This window comes from Pan troglodytes, chromosome 10, assembly GCF_028858775.2.
Source record: "Pan troglodytes isolate AG18354 chromosome 10, NHGRI_mPanTro3-v2.0_pri, whole genome shotgun sequence".
Taxonomy (NCBI): Eukaryota; Metazoa; Chordata; class Mammalia; order Primates; family Hominidae; genus Pan; species Pan troglodytes.
Window position 1 is genome coordinate 139,685,873 of NC_072408.2, and position 23,745 is coordinate 139,709,617.

Consider the following 23,745-nt stretch of genomic DNA (forward strand, 5'->3'; position numbering starts at 1 on the left):
CGCGGAGCTCATTGGCCCCAGGCCCTCACAGCTGCACTGCCATTTAATCTAACGCCACCTTCTACGGACCAGAGCAGGTGCTCTGCGGCCTCCGTCACCAACAACTGCAACGCACCTTTGCTCTGTGTAACTGCTGGAAGGAGGCTGGTGTGTGAAGGACCCTGCATAGAATTCTAGGCACTGGAGCGTCCTCTGGAACGCCCTGTGAGCCGGAAGGTGGCACGCACCTGCTCCTTGAGGCTGTTCACCTTCTCCTTCTCCTTCTCTAGTGAGGCCTGCAGGGCCTGGACAAGATGCTTCATCTGGCGATCCTCCTCTTCTTTGCGCTGCAAAACTGCCTGCACCTGGATCAGATTGCAGGAGGACAGATAAGGAAGGACATCGAATTACAAACACACAAGGCTGCTACAGCAGGCAACGTGACACACGCCACATCACAGGCACACGCCAGGGAGGTAGAGGAAACTTCACTGCTGAAGAATCTGTGACAGAAACAGAATCCTAGGTTGCGGGAGCATGATCACAGGGCCGCACTCAAGAACGTGGCACGCCTGTGGGCCCCACGGCTCCAGAGGCCAGGGCAGGAGGATCGCTGGAGCCCAGGAGGTTGAGGATGCAGTGAGCTATGATGGTACCACCGCAGTGCCCTCCACCGCACTGCCCTCCACTCCAGGCAAGAGCCAGACCCTGTCTCAAAAAAAAAAAAGAATGGGCCGGGCGCAGTGGCTCACACCTGTAATCCCAGCACTTTGGGAGGCCGAGGCAGGCGGATGACAGTCAGAAAATCGAGACCGTCCTGGCTAACACAGTGAAACCTCGTCTCTACTAAAAATACGAAAAATTAGCTGGGTGCGGTGGTGCCCGCCTGTAGTCCCAGCTATACCAGAGGCTGAGGCAGGAGAATCGCTTGAACCCAGGAGGCAGGGAGCCGAGATCGCGCCACTGCACTCCAGCCTGAGAGACAGAGTGAGACTCCGTATTACTAACAACAACAACAACAAAAAAATGGAACATGGTGGCTGGGAACTCAAAAACTACATACCAATCAGGGGCTGCAGCCGGGTACAAAAAGAACAGAAGTGGTGGGAACTAGGGCAAAATATGGAACTAAGATGGGATAGTCAACACCAGCAGCTCGATTTGGCCCCCAGGATTTCCCTGAAATGCCCAGCCTGGTCCTCAATTCAGAGAGGCTGTGGAGACTAAGTAGCTGAGTGAGAACCAGGTCAGGGTTCAAGTCCCAGTTCTGAATTGTGTGAACCTCTCGTTAAGTGCCCCCTACAAACAATGTCACTGTCTGGGACTGGAACTCAGCCACACCCACATGGAAGGTCTACCCCTCAAATAAGCAGGTCTACCCCTCAACTAAGCAGGTCTGCCCCCCGACTAAGCAGGTCTGCCCCCCGACTAAGCAGGTCTACCCCTCAACTAAGCAGGTCTGCCCCCCAACTAAGCAGGTCTGCCCCCCGACTAAGCAGGTCTGCCCCTCAACTAAACAGGTGAACTGAGCACACGCAGGGGCTCCAGCCTCACCTCAGAGAGCCCAGCCCTGCATCAACAGCTGGGGACTCAGGGCTGTGGGTCACCCAGACCCCTGAGCCTGTTCCTCCCGTCGGAGAGCCCAGCCCTGCACCAACAGCTGGGGACCCAGGGCCGTGGGTCACCCGGACTCCTGAGCCTGTTCTCTCGGCTGCAGGCCGGGTGGGCTACGAGTCAGCACAGGTGACCGAATCTGGATGAGATTCTCGGAGTGCGCACAGCCCCACCAACTCTCACACCGTTGCTGGCGTGAGTTTGACGAGTTTGAATACCTGAAGGTTCAACTGGACTAGGTCTGCCTCCCTCTTGGCCAAAGCTGTTTCTAGGATGCTGTTGTGTTCCCGCAGAGCTGCGTTGGACTGACCGAGGCCCGTAAGCTTCCCTTTCTCGTGCTCTAATTCAAGAGCCAACTTCTTGTTTGACTCCTCAAGGCGTTTTATCTTCTTCCTAAAGCCTCTGGATTCTTGAAGCTGAAACATACCAATGTCACTGTAAAATTACCTGCACTGGTGAGTGGAGTTCACATACCCCAGAAACAGGTGAGTTTTCAACAAGAAACAGCGAAAACTTAGGCCAGGCGTGGAGGCTCACGCCTGTAATCGCAGCACGTTGGGAGGCCGAGGCAGGGGGATCACCTGAGGTCAGGAGTTTGAGACCAGCCTGGCCAACATGGTGAAACCCCGTCCCTACTGAAAATACAAAAATTAGCCACTATCGTGGCACATGCCTTTAGTCCCAGCTACTCAGGAGGCTGAGGCAGAAGAATCGCTTGAACCCAGGAGGTGGAGGTTGCAGTGAGCTGAGATCGTGCCCCTGCACTCCAGCCTGGGCAACACAGCGAGACTCTGTCTCAAAAAAAAAAAAAAAAGAAAAAGAAAAGAAAAGAAACATCGAAAACTAAAACACAGCAATGGGCTGGACGCAGTGACTCACGCCTGTAATCCCAGCACTTTGGGAGGTCAGGGGTTTGAGACCAGCCTAGCCAACATGATGAAACCCTGTCTCTACCAAAACTACAGAAATTATCCAGGTGTGGTGGCGATCACCTGTAGTTCCAGCTACTCAGGAGAATGAGGCGGGAGAATCACTTGAACCTGGGAAGTGGAGGCTGTGGTGAGCCAAGATCCTGCACTCCAGCCTGAATGACAGAGTGAGACTCTGTCTCAAGACAACAAAAACAAAAACAGAACAATGGACACCACACAACCCTGTGATGGACACCACAGGACCAGCAATGGACACCACAGGACCGTGCTTGCTTCATGATCTGAAGGCTGTCGTGGTCATGGTCAGTTGCTTCCCCAGGCCCCTCTCATTCCTCCCCATGGCCAAGAGCCCAGCCTTCTCCTGGGACCATGGGCTTCTGGAGAAGTCTGTCCAGGCACTGAGCCCTGGCTAGGCCACTCAGCAGGGTGGGCATGAGCAAAACCACTTCAGGACAGGACACAGCCAGAGAGTGGAACAGGCGGCCCTACTGTGACGGAGCTCCACAAGGAGGGGCTGGGGAGTGGGGGGCGCCGGGAAGCAGAAGGGCTGGGGAGGCGGGGGGGCCGGGACACTGAGCTGCCACCAGCACCGCTGAAGCGAGAACTGTCTCTGAACCTGAGATATCTGACGTTTTTCTTTTTTTGAGACGGAGTCTCACTCTGTCGCCCAGCCTGGAGTGCAGTGGCGCGATCTTGGCTCACTGCAACCTCCGCTCCTGGGTTCAAGCGGTTTACCTGCCTCGGCCGCCCAAGTAGCTGGGACTACAGGCACCCGCCACCACACCCAGCTAATTTTTGTATTTTTAGTAGAGATGGGGTTTCACCATGTCAGCCAGGCTGGTCTCGAGCTCTTAACCTCATGATCCGCCCACCTCAGCCTCCCAAAGTGCTGGGATTACAGGCATGAGCCACTCGCCTGGCGAAGTTGGGTTTCTTATTTGCAACCAAAGCATTTGAACTGAGAAGGGTTCCACTATGAATTCTGTAACCACTCCACCAAAGAGGCTGTACAGTGATCCTCCCCAGAGGGCTGGAATCAGGGCCCGCCCCACCACAGAGCCAGAGGCCAACGGTCAGAAGGTGGCAACACCAAAAGTAGCAACGCTGGGCACACGGTGAAGTTTTGTTCTTCGGGTCTCACACGTGGCGGCATGTCCAGGGCTCACGTGACCTGCCCCACGCTGCCGCCACAGCAGATGGCCAGGCCTCACCTCGTCCTCCAGCTCCAGCACCTTCTCCCGGGACTCCTCCAGCTCCTGGCTGGTCAGCGCTATGACCTCCTGCAGTTCCTTTTCCAGCAGCGTCTTGCTATGACTGACAGCCTGCAGCTCCGCCTCCAGGGCCTGGATCCTTTCCTAAGGGCCAAGACGGAACGGGCGCTTGGTCATGGGACAGGCCCTGACCCCCCTCACTTCCCGTGGTGCCGGCAGACATGAGGCTGTGTGGCTGCACACACCAGACACCAGCTGTCTGACACAGTCTCACAACCTTCCTTTTTGTTAAAGAAGTTGAATTAACCGACCACAGCATGCACACGATGACACACGGGGATAGTTGGGACAAACAAAATCATCTCTTCAGTTCAATGCTTCAAAAATACAGAAGAAAATCTGACCTGCAGATAATGGCTATAAATCACCATCTGTGGCAAGCAAGCAGCACCAGTTGTAATAAATACCACACACATGCTCACGCACCACACATCACATACACACTCATGTAACACACACGTGCACACGTGTTCACATCCCACACACCACACACACGTGCTCACACCCCACACGCACATGCTCACACCCCACACGTGTTCGCACCCCACACCACACATGCACATATGTGCTCACACCTCACTGCATGCACACATGCTCACACCCCACACTGCATGCACACACGTGCTCACATCCCACACACCATGCACACACACTCCACACGCCACACACACATGCTCACACCTCACACATGCACGGATACATGCAGGCACAGGTGTGCTCTCACACCCTGCCCACTTGCTGCCTCGATGGTACCAGGCCCTTGCCAAGCACGTTCCAGTACCACCTAACTTAACCCTTACATGAGAAGGTTCTCATTCACCTCAATTTGGCCTCATTTTGCTGAGGATCAAAAAGGTGAGAAATTTGCCAAAAGTCACCACTTGCGAGGGGTGAGGCCCGGACGGACACAAGACATCGGCTCGCAGCTGTGCTATTCCTCAGCTGCAACAGCGCGGCGAGGGGCCAGCTCTGCCCGGCCTTTGCGACCTCCCCACCCCAGCCCTTAGTGAGCCCAAAGAAAATGGCAACTGAATCAATCTCCCCAACATTTTACAAAGCAACCAGGTAGAGGAAGCACTTGATTTATTTATTTAATTTCAGACACAGAGTCTCTATCGCCCGGGCTGGAGTGCAGCAGCAAAATCATGGCTCACTGCAGTTTCAGCCTCACCTCCCAGGCTGAGGCGATCCTCCCACCTCAGTGTCTCAAGCATCTGTGACCACAGGCACGTGCTACCATGCCTGGGTTTTATTTTTGTATTATTTGTAAATACAGGGTCTCATTATGTTGCCCAGGCTGGTCTCAAACTCCTGTGCTCAAGCGATCCTCCTGCCTCAGCCTCCCAAAGCGCTGGGATTACAGGTGTGAGCCACCATGCCCAGCCGAGTTTATTTAACTGCTGGGATTATAGGTGTGAGCCACTGAGCCTGGCCAAGTTTATTTAATTGCTGAGATTACAGGTGTGAGCCACTGTGCCCGGCCGAGTTTATTTAATTTGACAAGAAAACCCCACGTTATGATACAGTCTCTTCCTACCCATAAATTCTTAAGTGGACAGGAGATAGAAACAAACCACATATAAGAAATACTAAGTTGTCAGTGCAAGGACATGAATTGGAGAATAATAAATAAAATGCGGATGAACTCACTCAGGTAGAATGTTATGCCTACCACGAAAGGTGACAGAGCACGGAGGGCCACGGCCTCCATGGAAGGCCCTGCTCAGAGCCCTCCAGAAAGGGCACCCGCTTGTTCTGGGCCACCGCAGCGTGGCTACCTCTAAATGCTCCCTGAACCCTGTCAATCGCTGACCCCATGCCCTCACTCCTGCTTCTCAGTGAGTGCGGAGGCTGCTTTTGCTCCTGAGATGCGAGGAGGCGCAGAGGCAGCTGGAACGCGAGCGGACCTGGGCAGGCCCTCCCTCTGCCCCAAGGGAGCAGCTGAACTTCTCTGAGCCAAGGAGATTTCTTGAGGAAAATCAGGTGAACGCCACAGGCCACAGGCCATGTGGGGTTCATGAGGGAGACGCGAGGCAATGCTCAGTCACTGTGGGTTCCTGGCAACCTCGAAGATGAGCAGGAGTTTAGAGAGTTGCCACCTCCCACGCGAGCTCGGCCCCGCTAGGCTTTAGGGGACAACTGCTGATGGAGAGCCCTTCCCTGCACTGAGGGGCTGGTGACCCTGGCCGGGGATGGCACGGCGTTACCTACATGTAGAGCCAGGCTGCTGTCACTGCTGCCGCCCTGGGCTCGGAGCTGGCCCAGCTCCGCGTCCGCAGCCTCCTTGGCCGCGAGGGCCTCCTGCAGGCGGCGGCTGAGGATGCCCACGGCGTTCTCGTAGGCCTTATGTTTGGTCTTCATCTCCTTCTGGGCACTGGTCAAGTCTGAGCCCAGCCGCCTCATCTTCTGCTTCTGTTCCGTGATGGCCCTGGGGTGTCACGAGGGAGACACAGGAGGAAGCTGAATTATCCCGACGTGACCATCTGGCATTCTGGTTCGCCTCCCCCCTGGCCCCCGCACCTCCCACCTGGCCCCCGCACCTCCCCCGGCCCCCCCCCCCACCTCCCCCGGGCACATGCAGACTTACTTCCGGGCCTCTTGCTGCAACTCTTCGATTTGTTTCTTCAGCGCCTCATTGGCCTCTGTGACCACGACCATCTGCTCCTTATCGAACTGCAACGACTTTGGAAGGGAAGGAGGGCGTGAGGAGCGGCACTGCCACCCCCAGCCTGTCTCCCCTTCCTGGCTCCAGCCCATCACCCCCACCAAAGGCACTGCTCAGTCTTGCCCTGGAGGACTTGGGCCTTGAGAAAAATCCTGAGAGAGACGTCTGCCTTCTTACAAACCACTCTTTTTTTTTTTTTATTGAGATGGAGTCTCACTCTGTCACCCAGGCTGTAGTGCAGGGGCGCGATCTCAGCTCACTGCAACCTCCGCCTCCCAGGTTCAAGTGATTCTCCTGCCTCAGCCTCCCGAGTGGCTGGGACTACAGGTGCCTGCCACCACGCTCAGCTAATTTTTGTATTTTTAGTAGAGACAGGGTTTCACCATATTGGCCAGGCTAGTCTTGAACTCCTGACCTCGTGATCCACCTGCCTCGGCCTCCCAAAATGCTGGGATTACAGGCGTGAGCCACCGCACCCGGCCACAAACCACTCATTACTGAGGCCAACAAGCATTTCCAAACACTGTCCAGAGCATCAGAGGCACAACAGGACATGACTGGTTCATAGGAAAGCCTGTGGACCCAGGACCTCTCCTCCAAACCCCCAGGACCCAGGACCCCTCCCCAGGGCCCCAGGAACCCTCCCCAAGGCCCTCAGGACCCCTCCTCAAGGATCTAGACCCCTCCTCGGAAACCCCAGGACCCCTCCCTGGAGAGCCCCGGGCACCTCCCCAAAAGCCCCCGGGAACCCTCCCCGCAAGCCCCTGGATCCCCTCCCCACAGTCCCCAGACCCCTCCCCCAGAGCCCCCAGGACCCTTCCTGAGACCCCGGGACCCCTCCCCAGAACCCCTGGGACCCTTCCCCGGAGACCCCGGGACCCCTCCTGAGACCCCGGGACCCCTCCCCAGAGACCCCGGGACCCTTCCTGAGACCCCAGGACCCTTCCCTGGACCCCCCCCGGATGCCCTCCTCAGGATCAACTGTGAACACTGAGGGCCGCGTCCCCGACCTGCTCCTGCCCTCGCAGCCTTTCCCCAGCTCCTGTGTGCGAGGCGAGTCCCCACAACCAGCCCAGGCCTGCAGCTGTGGGGTCCCAACGTGCTCTGCCCGCACTGCTGAGTCCTCCAAGCCTCCTACAGTCCAAGGAGCCGGCCCTCCCCTTGGCCCACCTCCCCACCCCGGCACCAGCGCTAATCCATCAGCCCCCACTTTCCGAGAATCATGGTGCCGGCCACACCGCCTACTCACAGGCCTCAGCCTGGCTCCTAATGAGCCAGACATGCTGACCAATCTGCCTGCTGGGACCTTGGCTCGGTCCTCTCTGGCAACTTCAGAAACTTCATAAGCAAAACGTAGCGCTTGGTCTAACGTGCCATCAGACGACTCTCCCCAAATTTACTGTTGCTCTCCTGATTTCTCGTCTCACCTCCCGGTTCCTCAGCCTGGATGTCTGGACAGGATCCTGGACTGCGGCCTCCGTCCCCCCACTCCACCCCTCACCTGCTCTGCTATCTGCAGCCGAGAAACTGTCACCAGCATCTCACACACCCACTATGTGCAGAAGCCAGACCAGGCTCAGCTTCCACAAGAACATGACTAGCTCTGGTCAGTCCCAGCTCCGCACTCAGCCACGAGGGACTCCCAGGGTCCCCGGGCCCCGACGCCCTGCCCTGACGTGGGGTCTCCACAAAACACTCACCCTTGCTTTCTGCATCACAGCCGCTGTCCTCTCACATGCTAGATCCCGGGAGCCCATGGCAATGGGGAGAAGCCGGGTGCCTCACGGGGCCTCCTCACTCCCTCCCTTCATGCACCATCGCCACCTGGACTTACCAGGCCTCACCGGACTGCCCCTCTGGGACCTATGCTCCAGGTGGGCCTTGTTCCCAGCTGTTCTTCCAAAAGCCTCTCCCACCTTGGCCCCACCCCAGACACAGGCCCCGCCCCAGACAGACCCCGCCCAGACACAGGCCCCTCCCCAGACAGACCCCGCCCAGACACAGGCCCCACCCTCCCGACAAGCACTTTGGCCGAATCCTCCCCATCAAGTGAGTCAACCCGACACGGACAGACCTGCAAGTGTGTTTCCATCTCGTCTCGCTCCTTCTGCGCCAACTGGAGATGCCCTTCAAGGTCCGCCATCTGCTGACGGACCTGGGCCGCCTCTCTGTGCAGGCGCGAGAGCTCCGCCTCGGCGGCCCGCTTCTCCCCGTGCACTTGCATCAGCTCCTGCCGCAGCTCCTTCAGCTCCGAGTCCAGCCTCTTCCTGGTGGCTTTCAGCTCACTGATGAGCTGGTCTTTGGAGGTGGCGTCGCGCCGGTAGGCCTCCACCATCACCTGCCAAAGACGGAGGCTGTGAGCGGACGCTGGGCGGCGGGGCGTGGGGGGCGTTCCTGGGGGTCAAGCTGGCTTCAACAAAAATGTTTACCACTTATCGGGGGCATAACTTTTTTGAGGTAAAGATACATTTCATCAAATCTAAGACTCCATCGACTGAGACACACCACTGTTTATCCACAGGTGACATCACTGCCTGTTGAGAGACTGCGTGGTGCACAAGGCAGTCACACCGGCCTCGTAGACGTCTCCTCTATTCCAAGGAGTCTGGCTCTCTCCTGACTTCAGTTGCACGGCTTTGCTTCCAACAGGTAATCCCCTTGCTTGTGGCTCAGTAATAAAGCAAAGCAGGACTCACGACACTGCTTCAGGGGCCGCCCTTGCTCAGAAATAAAATACAGCAGGCCGGGCGTGGTGGCTCACACTTGTAATCCCAGCACTCTGGGAGCCCGAGCTGGCTGATCACCTGAGGTCAGGAGTTCAAAACCAGCCTGGCCAACAAGGTGAAAACCCCGTCTCTACTAAAAATACAAAAAACTAGCCAGGCGTGGTGGTGCATGCTTGTAGTCCCAGCTACTCACGAGGCTGAGGCATGAGAATCATTTGAACCTGGCAGTTGGAGGTTGCAGTGAGCGGAGACAGCACTACTGCACTCCAGCCCGGGCGACACAGCCAGACTCTGTCTCAAAAAAAATAAAATACAGGCCGGGCGTGGTGGCTCATGCCTGTAATCCCAGCACTTTGGGAGGCCGAGGTGGGCGGATCACAAGGTCAGGAGATTGAGACCATCCTGGCTAACACGGTGAAACCCCGTCTCTACTAAAAATGCAAAAAAAAATTAGTCGGGCGTGGTGGCGGGCGCCTATAGTCCCAGCTACTCGGGAGGCTGAGGCAAGAGAATGGCTGAACCTGGGAGGCGGAGCTTGCAGTGAGCTGAGATCGCGCCACTGCCCTCCAGCCTGGGGTACAGAGCGAGACTTCATCTCAAAAAAAAAAATAAAATAAAATACAGCAGCGCTCACAACGCTGCTTCAGGGGTCGCCCTCGCTCAGAAATAAAACACAGCAGCACTCACAATATAGCTTCGGGGTCACCCTTGCTCAGATCCCATAAAATCCAACAGGAGGTACTGGCTTCACTGACACAAAATTTATATTCCATGTCTTTTTGGGTAACCAATATTTGTTTCAATGCTGGAACTCTATGTGCATTTTTCAAAGACATTTTAAATGGCAAACACAACCTGTGTGTTAACAACACTGCACAACACACAGCTCCCTGGAGTGAGCACAACAGGGTATGCTGACAGGCGCTCCAGTGACAGCCGCCCCTGGAGATCTGAGGGGCCAAGACCCCCACCCCACTGTGGAAGTGTGTCTTGACTTTGCAGATTAAGTACCTTTAAAAAAAGTTAAAGAGGGCCGGGCGCGGTGACTCATACCTGTAATCCCAGCACTTTGGGAGGCCGAGGAGGGTGGATCACCTGAGGTCAGGAGATTGAGACCATCCTGGCTAACACGGAGAAACCCCGTCTCAAAATACAAAATACAAAAAATTAGCCTGACGTGGTGGAGGGCACCTGTAGTCGCAGCTACTCGGGAGGCTGAGGCAGGAGAATAGCTTGAACCCGGGAGGCAGAGCTTGCAGTGAGCCAAGATCGCGTCACTGCACTCCAGCCTGGCTGACAGAGAGAGACTCCGTCTCAAAAAAAAAAAAAAAAAAAATTAAAGAGAACTCAAGATGTTACCTTCTTCTCAACTTCAATGACATTAGAATTGCTAAGCAATTAAACCACAGAAAACTCTGTTCATATGCTTGTTTCAAGTGAAGAAATCAACAACAGATTTTTACCTTTTGTTGGAGAAACTGTTCCTTTATTTTTTGCATTTGCTTTTTCAGAGCGGCAGTCTCCTGCTGCAGGTGTTCCACCTGTGGGAGACATGCGCACAGACATTACACTGAGGGCTCCAGGAGGGGAATATGTCTGCACAGATGTTACACTGAAGCCTCCAGGAGGGGAACACATCTGCACAAATGTTACAGAGAGCTCCAGGAGGGGACACATCCTCACAGATGTTACACTGAGGGCTCCAGGAAAGGACACATCTGCAGAGATGTTTCACTGAGGGCTCCAGAAGGGGCTACATCTGCAGAGATGTTACACTGAGGGCTCCAGGAAAGGACACATCTGCAGAGTTGTTACACTGAGGACTATAGGAGGGGAATGTGTCTGCACAGATGTTACACTGAGGGCTCCAAGAGGGGGATGCATGTGCATGAATATTACACTGAGGGCTACAGCAGGGGGACACATCTACACAGATGTTACACTGAGGGCTCCAGGAGGGGGATGCAACTACACAGACATTACACTGATGGCTCCAGGAGGGCACATATCTGCACAGATGTTATAGGAAGAAGCACTTGTGTTCTGACGGGAACTGATGGTTCCTAAGGCCTGGGCTCTCCCTCCTCACCACTGACAGCATGAAGGCACAGTGAGTGGCAGGGAGGTGGGAGAGGGGATGAGGCCAGGGGACACTCCAGCCCAGGGCTCGGCAAGCCTTTCTTGGAGATGCCTGATGGGAAAAGACTGCAGCTCACAGGCTGCACGTCAGTCACAGCTGCTCAGCAATGCTCTTGCAGCACAGGCGAGCGAGCAGGGCTGTTACAGTGACAGTTTACAGAACGCGGTGTTGGGCTGCGCCCACAGGCTGAGGGTGCTGACCCCAGGCTCTGGTCCTTGTCCTGCAAAGTCTGTTGGAGCCCAGCCCATTCAGCCCAGGAGCTTGTGAGAAATGCAGAGCCTCGGGCCCCACACAGACCCACCGCACAGGACCTGCACTCAGAGGGCCCCACACAGACCCACCCCACGGGACCTGCACTCGGAGGGCTCCACACAGACCCACCGCACGGGATCTGCACTCGGAGGGCCCCACACAGATCCACCGCACGGGACGTGCACTCGGAGGGCCCCACACAGACCCACCGCACGGGACGTGCACTCGGAGGGCCCCACACAGACCCACCGCACGGGACCTGCACTCGGAGGGCCCCACACAGACCGACCGCACGGGACCTGCACTCGGAGGGCTCCACACAGACCGACCGCACGGGATCTGCACTCGGAGGGCTCCACACAGACCGCACGGGACCTGCACTCGGAGGGCTCCACACAGACCGACCGCACGGGATCTGCACTCGGAGGGCTCCACACAGACCGACCTCACGGGACCTGCACTCGGAGGGCCCCACACAGACCGCACGGGACCTGCACTCGGAGGGCCCCACACAGACCGACCTCACGGGACCTGCACTCGGAGGGCCCCACACAGACCGACCTCACGGGACCTGCACTCGGAGGGCTCCACACAGACCCACCCCACGGGATCTGCACTCAGAGGGCTCCACACAGACCGACCGCACGGGACCTGCACTCGGAGGGCTCCACACAGACCGACCTCACGGGACCTGCACTCGGAGGGCCCCACACAGACCGCACGGGACCTGCACTCGGAGGGCTCCACACAGACCGACCGCACGGGATCTGCACTCGGAGGGCTCCACACAGACCGACCTCACGGGACCTGCACTCGGAGGGCCCCACACAGACCGACCTCACGGGACCTGCACTCGGAGGGCCCCACACAGACCGACCTCACGGGACCTGCACTCGGAGGGCTCCACACAGACCCACCCCACGGGATCTGCACTCGGAGGGCCCCACACAGATCCACCGCACGGGACGTGCACTCGGAGGGCCCCACACAGACCCACCGCACGGGACGTGCACTCGGAGGGCCCCACACAGACCCACCGCACGGGACCTGCACTCGGAGGGCCCCACACAGACCGACCGCACGGGACCTGCACTCGGAGGGCTCCACACAGACCGACCGCACGGGATCTGCACTCGGAGGGCTCCACACAGACCGACCTCACGGGACCTGCACTCGGAGGGCCCCACACAGACCGCACGGGACCTGCACTCGGAGGGCCCCACACAGACCGACCTCACGGGACCTGCACTCGGAGGGCCCCACACAGACCGACCTCACGGGACCTGCACTCGGAGGGCCCCACACAGACCGACCACACGGGACCTGCACTCGGAGGGCTCCACACAGACCCACCCCACGGGACCTGCACTCGGAGGGCCCCACACAGACCGACCACACGGGACCTGCACTCGGAGGGCCCCACACAGACCCACCCCACGGGATCTGCACTCGGAGGGCCCCACACAGACCGACCGCACGAGACCTGCACTCGGAGGGCCCCACACAGACCGACCTCACGGGACCTGCACTCGGAGGGCCCCACACAGACCCACCGCACGGGATCTGCACTCGGAGGGCTCCACACAGACCCACCGCACGGGATCTGCACTCGGAGGGCCCCACACAGACCGACCGCACGGGATCTGCACTCGGAGGGCCCCACACAGACCCACCCCACGGGATCTGCACTCGGAGGGCCCCACACAGACCCACCGCACGGGATCTGCACTCGGAGGGCCCCACACAGACCGACCTCACGGGATCTGCACTCGGAGGGCCCCACACAGACCCACCGCACGGGATCTGCACTCGGAGGGCCCCACACAGACCGACCTCACGGGATCTGCACTCGGAGGGCCCCACACAGACCGACCTCACGGGATCTGCACTCGGAGGGCTCCACACAGACCCACCGCACGGGATCTGCACTCGGAGGGCCCCACACAGACCCGCCCCACGGGACCTGCACTCGGAGGGCCCCACACAGACCCGCCCCACGGGACCTGCACTCGGAGGGCCCCACACAGACCCGCCCCACGGGACCTGCACTCGGAGGGCCCCACACAGACCCGCCCCACGGGACCTGCACTCGGAGGGCCCCACACAGACCCGCCCCACGGGACCTGCACTCGGAGGGCCCCACACAGACCCGCCCCACGGGACCTGCACTCGGAGGGCCCCACACAGACCCGCCCCACGGGACCTGCACTCGGAGGGCCCCACACAGACCCGCCCCACGGGACCTGCACTCGGAGGGCCCCACACAGACCCACCGCACGGGACCTGCACTCGGAGGGCCCCACACAGACCCACCGCACGGGACCTGCACTCGGAGGGCCCCACACAGACCCACCGCACGGGACCTGCACTCGGAGGGCCCCACACAGACCCACCGCACGGGACCTGCACTCGGAGGGCCCCACACAGACCCACCGCACGGGACCTGCACTCGGAGGGCCCCACACAGACCCACCGCACGGGACCTGCACTCGGAGGGCCCCACACAGACCCACCGCACGGGACCTGCACTCGGAGGGCCCCACACAGACCCACCGCACGGGACCTGCACTCGGAGGGCCCCACACAGACCCACCGCACGGGACCTGCACTCGGAGGGCCCCACACAGACCCACCGCACGGGACCTGCACTCGGAGGGCCCCACACAGACCCACCGCACGGGACCTGCACTCGGAGGGCCCCACACAGACCCACCGCACGGGACCTGCACTCGGAGGGCCCCACACAGACCCACCGCACGGGACCTGCACTCGGAGGGCCCCACACAGACCCACCGCACGGGACCTGCACTCGGAGGGCCCCACACAGACCCACCGCACGGGACCTGCACTCGGAGGGCCCCACACAGACCGACCGCACGGGACCTGCACTCGGAGGGCCCCACACAGACCCACCGCACGGGATCTGCACTCGGAGAGCTCCATACAGACCCACCGCACGGGACCTGCACTTGGAGGGTCCCGGAGGACTCAGGAATCCATGTGTTTGTGAAACACTTCTCTACCTCAGCAAACAGCTCTCAGCGCACACACACATGGGGCGGCCGACTCCAGAAATAGGGAAGAGCTTGTTTAGGGCCTAGGTTTTCTGTCTGAATACAGAACACACTGCATGCAAATCCTAGTTATCACTAGAGCATGACTGAAGAATGAGCCTTTTTCCCTGCAATATGGAGGGCGGTCCCTCAGGAGCCCTCCTGCGAAGGATCAAAGTGCTGGTTGTTCCACACGCATCATTCATCTGTTCCGATGATCCTCACGTCACCTGCCCCTGGTCCCACAGCGGCTCCCACAGTGGGCAACAGACTTGGAACTCAGCAAACAGGGAGCCATGGTCAGAGAAACCTCAGCCCCCACGTGGATACTGCTGTGTCTAGATGCCTAGGGAACGCAGTGGCTCACGCCTGTAATCCCAGCACTTCGGGAAGCTGAGGCGGGCAGTTCACTCGAGCCTAAGAGTTTGAGACCAGCCTGGGTAACATGGCAAAACCCCGTATCTATTTAAAAAAAAAAAAAAAAAAAAAGATGGCCGGGGATGTGTGCACATTCCGACAAGGCCAGGCAGAGTGGCCAACACCAGGCAGGCCCAGGAGGCCAGTCCATCTCCCAGTCGGCTGACTATGGTCCCCAGGTGGAAAACAGACTTCAGAGCTGGGAAGGCAGCTTCCAAGACAAGGTCACCGCTACCACCACCTTCATCTGCCCTGGGGAAAACAGCCCAACCCAGAGGTTAACTTGGATTCAATAACTGCCAGTAATGACAACACAGGTAAAATTCCAATATGAGAAATAACATCTAGCTCCACAAAAGTCTCTCTCGCAGTCTTCCAGGTATCAGCTGTTTCTTACTGAGCTAATGGTCAGTAAAATCAAGTTTAAATTCATCCACAGAATTGGGACAATTCCTCTAAATTTACTCCCCCAACACTGTAAACAGTAATGACCTGTCTGAGTGCCTCTTTACTAGAAAATCACTTAGTACAGGTCAGTGTTTGTAGTGACAGCTTCCTTCAGAAAGGAGGGAAAACAGGCTCATGATTTCCTCTTGCCCTTGATCCTTATAGAGTGGGATTTAAAGACAGAATAGGCCGGTCGTGGTGGCTCACACCTGTAATCCCAACACTTTGGGAGGCCGAGGTGAGCAGATCATGAGGTCAAGAGATGCAGACCATCCTGGCCAACATGGTGAAACCCCGTCTCTACTAAAAATACAAAAATTAGCTGGGTGTGGTGGCACGCACCTGTAGTCCCAGCTACTTGGGAGACTGAGGCAGGAGAATCACTTGAACCCCGGAGGCAGAGGTTGCAGTGAGCCGAGATCACCGCACTACACTCCAGCCTGGCGACAGAGTGAGACTCCATCTCAAAAGAAAAAAAAAAAGAAAAAAGGGGTCGGGCGCGGCGGCTCACGCCTGTAATCCGAGCACTGTGGGAGGCGGAGGCAGGCAGATCACTTGAGTTTAGGAGTTTGAGACTAGCCTGGCCAACATGGCAAAACCCCGTCTCTACTACAAATACAAAAATTAGCTGGGCACAATGGCTCAGGCCTGTAATCCCAGCACTGTGGGAGACCGAGGCGGGTGGATCACTAGAGGTTAGGAGTTTGAGACTAGCCTGGCCAACATGGCGAAACCCCGTCTCTACTACAAATACAAAAATTAGCTGGGCATGGTGGCGCACACCTGTAATCCCAGCTACTCAGGAGGCTGAGGCACAAGAATTGCCTGAACCTGGGAGGTGGAGGTTGCAGTGAGCGCAGATCATCCCACTGCACTCCAGCCTGGGCAACACAGCGAGACTGTTTCAAAAAAAAAAAAGAAAGAAAGAAGCAAATAATCAGCATCATTCCTGCATGGAGGGTTCTGATTCAAAACAAAACACAGCAGAATGCATTACCTGGCCGGATTTGATAGCTAATTCTTCTCTTAACTTCTCTAAAGTTTCCGACGTTTCCTCGGTACCTTCTTCCAAGCGTCTTGCTCCTCTGTCAAGCTCCTCCTTGCCACTCTTGGCCGCCTGCAGAGCCGCCTCCAAGATGATCTTCTCATTCTGCAGGAGGCAGATCGTGTCCTCCCTGGAGGCGGCCTCGCCCTGCAGCTCCCCCAGCCTGGCCTGCAGCTCGTCGTAGTGTGTCTGCAGGGCATCGAGGGACTGCTCCCTGCTCTGCAGAGCCTCCTGAGTCAAGGTGAGCTGTTTCATCAGGTCCAGGTGCTCCTGCTGCAAAGCCTCAAGCTGCTGGTCTCGCTGGAGTAAAGTCAACTTCACCTGGAGAAGGAATGAAGCCCACATGGCTGCGCCTGACCCTCCTCCGAGAGTGTATGCCCTTTTCCTGTTCGGGTTTCAAGTAATTTTGATGGACACTACGGAGGGTCTTTTTTTCACGCACGATCCTGGTGTAGAAGAACCAGCAGGGCAAACACAGGGTCAGGTCTGCAGCAGCAGCAGCGTCTGACCGACAGCCCAACTCCCACCTGAGCGGACGTGGCCCCACAGCAGAGGACTGCTCGGTCTCCTTGTGTGTAGTCCTGGCTGCTCGGGATCACCTGGGGCCTGGGTCCAGCCTGAAGGGCTGCAGGGACTTACCTGCTCCAGCTGCTGCTCCAGGGATGCCGCCGAGTCCGCCATCCTCTGCAGCCGCTCCCTCTCACCTTCAAACTCTTCCAGCCTCCTCTGAAGGTCCTCCTCCACCATCGTCTTTGCCTCCTGAATCTGCATGAAGGCTGCTTCCTGATCCAACATGTCAGCCTGAGCCCAGGAAACTTGTTTTTAAAAAGGCAGGAAACCTTAATAGTGAACAGCAGCCGGTGGCCCCGTGCTCTGCAGAGAAACCCACCGCCCTGGCATGGGCCCCATCCACCTCCTCATCCTGTCTACCGACTGCAGACTGAGGGCCCAGGATGGGCAGCTTGGCCGCCCCCCAACCAGGAGACCGAGGCCAGGCCCAGCCCAGGCCAGCAACCCCGTGAGAAGGACTCGGACCCACTGGTGAGCAGAGCCTCCCTGACTTTCTCATGTGGCGACAGCTGCCTCCTTTCGGGAGTGAGACCCGGACATGCTCTCACAAGAGCGGTGCTTGGTGCTACCGGGTAAGAGACCAGAGGCCCCCGCAGTGAACACAGCCTCACATCGGGGTACACTTCTTAGGGAAAACACAAATTCCTAACTTGAAACTTGAAATTCTTTTCAGTTCTTCTCTACTAAGCCCTTGAAGCACTATGGGTGACGCAACGTGATTCTTGTCATCCCAGCCGGGCAGCCCAGCTAATGCCACAGAGAGGTGGGAGCAGTCGCAGGAGACGAGAAACCACGTGAGGCTGCAGAGAGCTCCCTGTACAACTGGCAAGATCGGCAACGAGACCAGCCCAGCAACATCCAGCACAGAACCTCCCTCCATACACTGCCTTGGGGTTTTACACCATTTCTTCTTCTTTAATTTTTCCACAAGGCTATCGAGTAGGTGACACTATCCCCATTTTATAAAGATGAGGCTCACGCCTGTAATCCCAGCACTTTGGGAGGCCGAGGCAGGCGGATCACCTGAGGTCAAGAGTTTGAGACTGGCCTGGCCAACATGGTGAGACCCCGTCTCTACTGAAAATACAAAAAATTAACAGCGTGTGGTGACGAGCGCCTGTAATCCCAGCTACTCAGGAGGCTGAGGCAGGAGAATTGCTTGAACTTGGTAGGCAGAGGTTGCAGTGAGCCAAGATCGCACCACTGCACTCCACCCTGGGCGACAAGAGCAAAATTCCACCTCAAAAAAAAAAAAAAAAAGATGCGGCTCAGATAGGTAAGAAATTGTCCAGCGCCCCACAGCTAAAGGAGAACAGCTATCAAGGCTGCTGCATTTCTGTCCTCTGGAGATGGCTGTGCAGGCAGCGGCCATGACCTCGACAGCGTGTGGTTGCTGGAGAGTTAAATGGCAATGCAGGCTGAGTGCTCAGTAAGCAAAGAAAATCCTCTCATCCCTAGGCTTCGACGGGCTGTCAGGCACAAACGCACTGGCCCCTTCCTCCGTACCCACTCTGTACCCAGCGCCATCCCTGACTGACAATGACTGACGGCCGGGGGCCCAGGCCCGAGGCGGGGCTTGCAGGAAAAGAGCCGCAAGTGCTCACTGCACTAAGCCCCCACAGGTGAGGATGAGGGGTGGGGGGGGGGTCCCAAAGCCTTAACGAGCAGTCACTGCAGGCCACCCATGCTAAGCCCCCACAGGAGGGGTGGGGGGGGTGGTCCCAAAGCCTTAACGAGCAGTCACTGCAGGCCATCCATGCTAAGCCCCCACAGGTGAGGATGAGGGGTGGGGGGGGGGTCCCAAAGCCTTAACGAGCAGTCACTGCAGGCCATCCGTGCTAAGCCCCCACAGGTGAGGGATGAGGGGTGGGGGGGGTCCCAAAGCCTTAACGAGCAGTCACTGCCCGCCATCCATGAGAATATTTAAGAGATACACACAGAGAGACGGAACATGTAAGAAAACACACACGGTATCGATGTCTGCGTCTGTTCTCCTAAGCTTCCGCGGCCCCGGCCGCAGCCTCACCTCAATGCCCTGCAGCTGTGCCGCGATGCGCCCCTTCTCCTTCATGGACCTGTGCTGAGTTTCCGTCAGCTGCTGGGACAGGGACACATTCTCGAGTTTCAGGTGCTCCAGGAGACCTGCCTGGGTCATCTGTCCAACCTTAAAAAAAACCCACAAAGTAAAAAGTTGCTCAATTTCAAGCAAGAAATGCAGACCAGCCTGTCCCTGGAGGCCCCAGGGTGAGGGTCACTGGCTGCCCCCTCAGTGTCTCCCACGCAAGCCCCACTACCCACCACACGTCTTCCCATCTCAAAATATGTGCTGTCTGGGCTCTGCGTGCCTGAGTGGGAGGGCGGGCGGGCCATCAGCCAGCGCTCATCATGCTGTTTGTAGCTCATCAGACTGCGGTTTGTAGCAGGACCTACCCTAAAGTCCCCACTGACAAGGCATCTCTGAGCCCCTGTGGGTGAGGAGGGGCATCTCTGAGCCCCCGTGGGTGAGGAGCCTTATCTTAACTGACCAAATCCAGCCAGACACACACCAGGGCCTGCCCTCAGCCAGACGCCCGACAGGTGCCATTCCAGGGATACAGCCTTTCCAGCCAGCTAGGGCCCGGCCCAGAACTCCAGGTGCTCAGGCCCACGCTGGCCAAGCGTCTCGTGAAAAAGCCCAGTACCGTGGCCCTGAGGAGGACGGCGTCAGCCAAGGGAAGCAGCACTGAAAAGGAGGTGTGAGGACAGCCTGGGGCCTGAGGCTGGACCTGCCCGCATCGCCTCTAGCTCCATGCTGCTTCCTGGAGTGCACAGTGCGAGACGTGACAGAAGCCACAGGCTCCAGGACCTCAGGAGAAGGTGCACGGAGCCAGGGAAGACAGCCTTTGCTGGGACTGTGTTTCCAGACCATGAAAGCAGACTGACTGCCTGGAATTCTCCTCCCTCCTGAACGTTACTGGAAATGAAGGGATACATTTGGGTACCAAAAAAATGTATTAAAAACTCTGATTAAGGAATGCTGAACCTGGGTTCCAAAGGTATTTGGAAAAAGCAGTGAGGGCCCGGCAGTGGCTCATCCTGTAATCCCAGCACGCTGGGAGGATCGCTTGAGTCCAGGAGTTCAAAACCTGCTTAGGCAACATAGCGAGACCCTGTCCTTACAGAAAATTTTTAAACAATTAGCCAGGTGTGATGGTGTTCACCTATGTCCCAGCTACTTGGGGGGCTGAGGCAGGAGGACTGTTTGAGCCCAACAGGTCAAGGCTGCAGGGAGCTATGATGGTAACACTGAATTCCAGCAGCCTGGGTGACAGGGCAAGACCCTGTCTCCGAAAAAACAGCAGATAGGGCTCTGGAGCCACCGTTGCTTTAAAGCTTCCTCTCTTTTTGTTGTCCAGGCTACACCACCACACTTCCTTGTTGTTGGGTTTTTTTTTTTTGAGACAAAGTCTGGCTCTGTTGCCCAGGCTGAAGTGTGGAGTGCAGCAGCGCAATCTTGGCTCACTACAACCTCTGCCTCCTGGATTCAAGCACATCTCATGCCTCAGCCTCCCAAGTAGCTGGGACTACAGGCACTCACCACCACACCTGGCTAACTTTTGCATTTTTAGTAGAGATGCAGTTTCGCTATGTTGGCCAGGCTGGTCTTGAACTCCTGGCCTCAAGTGATCGGCCCGCCTCGGCCTCCCAAAGTGCTGGGATTACAGGCATGCGCTACTGCACCTGGCCCAAACTATACTTCTAAAATACACCTGGCTTGGCCTACGTCTTTAAATACCTCATATAAATGCACTGCAGCTGTAAAAAAGTGTATTAATTTGTATACTGATTTGTTTCCAAGCTATGTTGTAAGTAGAACAAATGCTTTTCCGTATTGTTCTTTGGCTCAAAAAAAATGTAACAGTCGAGTATGGTGGCTCACACCTGTAATCCCAGCACTTTGGAAGGCTGAGGAAGGCGGATCACAAGGTCAGGAGTTCAAGACGAGCTTGGCCAATATGGTAAAACCCCGTCTCTCCTAAAAATACAAAAATTAGCCGGGCATGGTGGCGGGCGCCTGTAATCCCAGCTACTCGGGACGCTGAGGCACGAGAATCACTTGAACCTGGGAGACAGAGGTTGCAGTGAGCCAAGATCACACCACTGTACTCCAGCCTGGGAGACAGAGCAAGACTCCATCTCAAAACAAACAAACAAAAAAGTAACGAAAATTGAAGATAACTTCTATTGTGTATATTTGTAACTCTAGCTGTAAAAGGAACATTTGGTGGAATTAGTATTTCACGTTCCCCTCTTGAGAAATAAAGTTTTAATAAATTTATAATATTTTATCTGGGAAAAAAAAAATTCCACAGCTAATTAAAAAATAACAGGCCAGGTGCAGTGGCTCACGCCTGTAATCCCAACACTTTGGGAGGCTGAGGCAGGCATCACTTGAGCCCAGGAGTTCGAGGCCAGCCTGGGCAACATGGCAAAACCTTGTCTCTACAAAAAGTACAAAACTTAGCCAGGCATGGTGGCAAATGTCTGTGATCCCAGCTAGTTAAGAGGCTGAGGTAGGAGAATAGCTTGAGTCTGAGAGGTTGAGGCTGCAGTGAGCTGAGATCGCACCACTGCTCTCCAGCCTGGGTGACGGAGTGAGACACAGTCTCAAAAAAAAACCAAAAACAAAAAGACTGAGGCTGACCAAAGGTACTCTTCAGCATCTCTGAGGTCATCCTAATTAGTCTAGGTGCTGAGACTCGGATCGAGGTGCACTCGAACCATTCGCCTGTCGGTCTGGGCGTCTCCAGCACACGAAGCAGTTGCTGTGGGCCGAGGCACAGGCCTGGACGGACACACACTCCCACATATGCGGGACCAAGCTGGACATGGGCTGTACCCGCTAACGAGTGGACGGGAGAGGAAAGAGTTTTCCAACAGGATGTAGAAAATGCAAGGCCTGCTGGGAAGACGTGGTCCCCGTGTATCACTGAGGGCTCAGGCAGCAGGGAAAGGAAAAGCTCCAACCGGGAAGAGAACCCCACTGGCACCGCACGCCTGTGAGACATCACAGCAGAGTGGGGAGGCTGAGGTGGGAGGGTCCCGAGACCCAGGCAGATGAGGATTCACAGGCATGTGTCACCATGCCCAGCAAGAGAGGCTTTGGAACTGAAAATGCTGGCAGAGGCTGCCGTGGGACTCCCATGTCAGAAGGTCGTGGGGGGGCCCACGGGACACGTCCTGCATAGGACACGTCCTACATGGGACACGGGGTGGGCTAGACAGCAGGTTAAAAACAAAAACATGTCTGTGAACTGTAAAAACAGAAACATCTCAGGAAAAAGCACCGTTCTACATGAAGACAAGAAGCGTGACCTGCCCTGGAAGGTAGATGGGGGCCGTACCTGGATGTGGGCCATCTCACCCTGCAGCCTGACGCGGGCCTCCTGTGCCAGGGCGAGCTGCTGCTGGTACCACTGCCGGACACTCTGCAGGGATGAGATCTCCGCCTGCGACGCTTTCAGCTTGCTGGTCAGCGTCGTCCGCTCCAGCTGCACCTGCTGAAGCTGGCTCTGCAAGGCTGTCATCTGCTGTCGCAGGTCGTGCACTGAAATGGGGCAAGCACAGCGGCTCAGGCCAGCGACGGCCAACGGAGGAGTCCGCAGCTCCGCGCGTGCGGGACACAAGGCGGGACTCTCAGGAGACCAAGAATGAGTCAGTTCCGGTTATTCCCCATAGCTGACTCCATGAAGTCGCCGTGAACACGGCATTAGTGGGCGCTGAGAGATGCCGCTCCTGGCAGAAATGCAGGGTGAGGTTCCTGCAGGCCTCTGCTCACAGCACCTTCACCAGCTCATCAATACATAACCTCTGTTCAGTGTTTCCATTTACGACACCGATTCAATACATAGCGTCGATTCATTCACACCGAGCTCACGGCCAACAGCAACTCGGCCAACAAGCCTGAGCAAAGATTCTCTAGGAAATAACAGTGGCCAGACACGGGGGTGCAGGGGGCATGGGGGGTGCAGGGGGCACAGGGGTGCACGCCCAGGAGATCCAGACCAGCCTGGGCAACACAGCGAGATCCCCCACCACCAAAAAAAAAAAATTAGCCAGGCGGGGTGGCATGCATCTGTGGTCCCAGCCACTTGGGAGGCTGAGGTGGGCGGATCCCATGAGCCCAGGAGTTTGAGGCTGCAGTGAGCCACAGCTGCACCGCTGCACTCCAGCGTGGGCAACAGAGCAACCCATCTCAAAGACAAATGAATTTTTAAAAACAAAAATAAAATTTAAACAAATAGAAACAGGATGAATTGAAAAAAATAAACCAAAAGAAAAAAATGAAGTACATCTTCTCCATGAAACACCTCACATCCCCTCTGTGTTTAAAAACACTAGACAGTGTTGGCCAGGCACAGTGGCTCACGCCAGTAATCCCAGCACTTTGGGAGGCTGAGGCAGGCGGATCACCTGAGGTTGGGAGTTCGAGACCAGCCTGGCCAACATGGAGAAACCCTGTCTCTAATAAAAATACAAAATTAGCTGGGCGTGGTGGCAGACGCCTGTAATACCAGCTACTAGGGAGGCTGAGGCAGGAGAATCGCTTGAACCAGGGAGGCAGAGGTTGCGGTGAGCCAAGATCGCGCCATTG

General features: G+C 56.8%; 1 protein-coding gene across 18 annotated transcripts in view; it reads right to left on the bottom strand.

The window, feature by feature from the left end:
- Nucleotides 1-23,745, bottom strand: part of GOLGA3 (golgin A3) — a 61,806-nt gene that overhangs the window by 11,738 nt on the left and 26,323 nt on the right. For all 18 annotated transcript variants that reach the window (XR_010147876.1, XR_010147875.1, XR_010147877.1 and 15 more), the window contains 11 exons: nt 22,496-22,698; nt 19,138-19,275; nt 17,181-17,342; nt 16,494-16,862; nt 10,651-10,728; nt 8,536-8,799; nt 6,384-6,478; nt 6,008-6,224; nt 3,737-3,880; nt 1,812-2,009; nt 228-344 (listed from right to left, as the gene is read on the bottom strand). Coding sequence is in view for 15 of the 18 variants with exons in the window: in XM_054663830.2 (XP_054519805.1) it covers nt 228-344; nt 1,812-2,009; nt 3,737-3,880; nt 6,008-6,224; nt 6,384-6,478; nt 8,536-8,799; nt 10,651-10,728; nt 16,494-16,862; nt 17,181-17,342; nt 19,138-19,275; nt 22,496-22,698 (1,985 nt within the window). In the remaining 3 variants the exon portion in view is untranslated. The remainder of the gene's footprint in view (nt 1-227; nt 345-1,811; nt 2,010-3,736; nt 3,881-6,007; nt 6,225-6,383; nt 6,479-8,535; nt 8,800-10,650; nt 10,729-16,493; nt 16,863-17,180; nt 17,343-19,137; nt 19,276-22,495; nt 22,699-23,745) is intronic.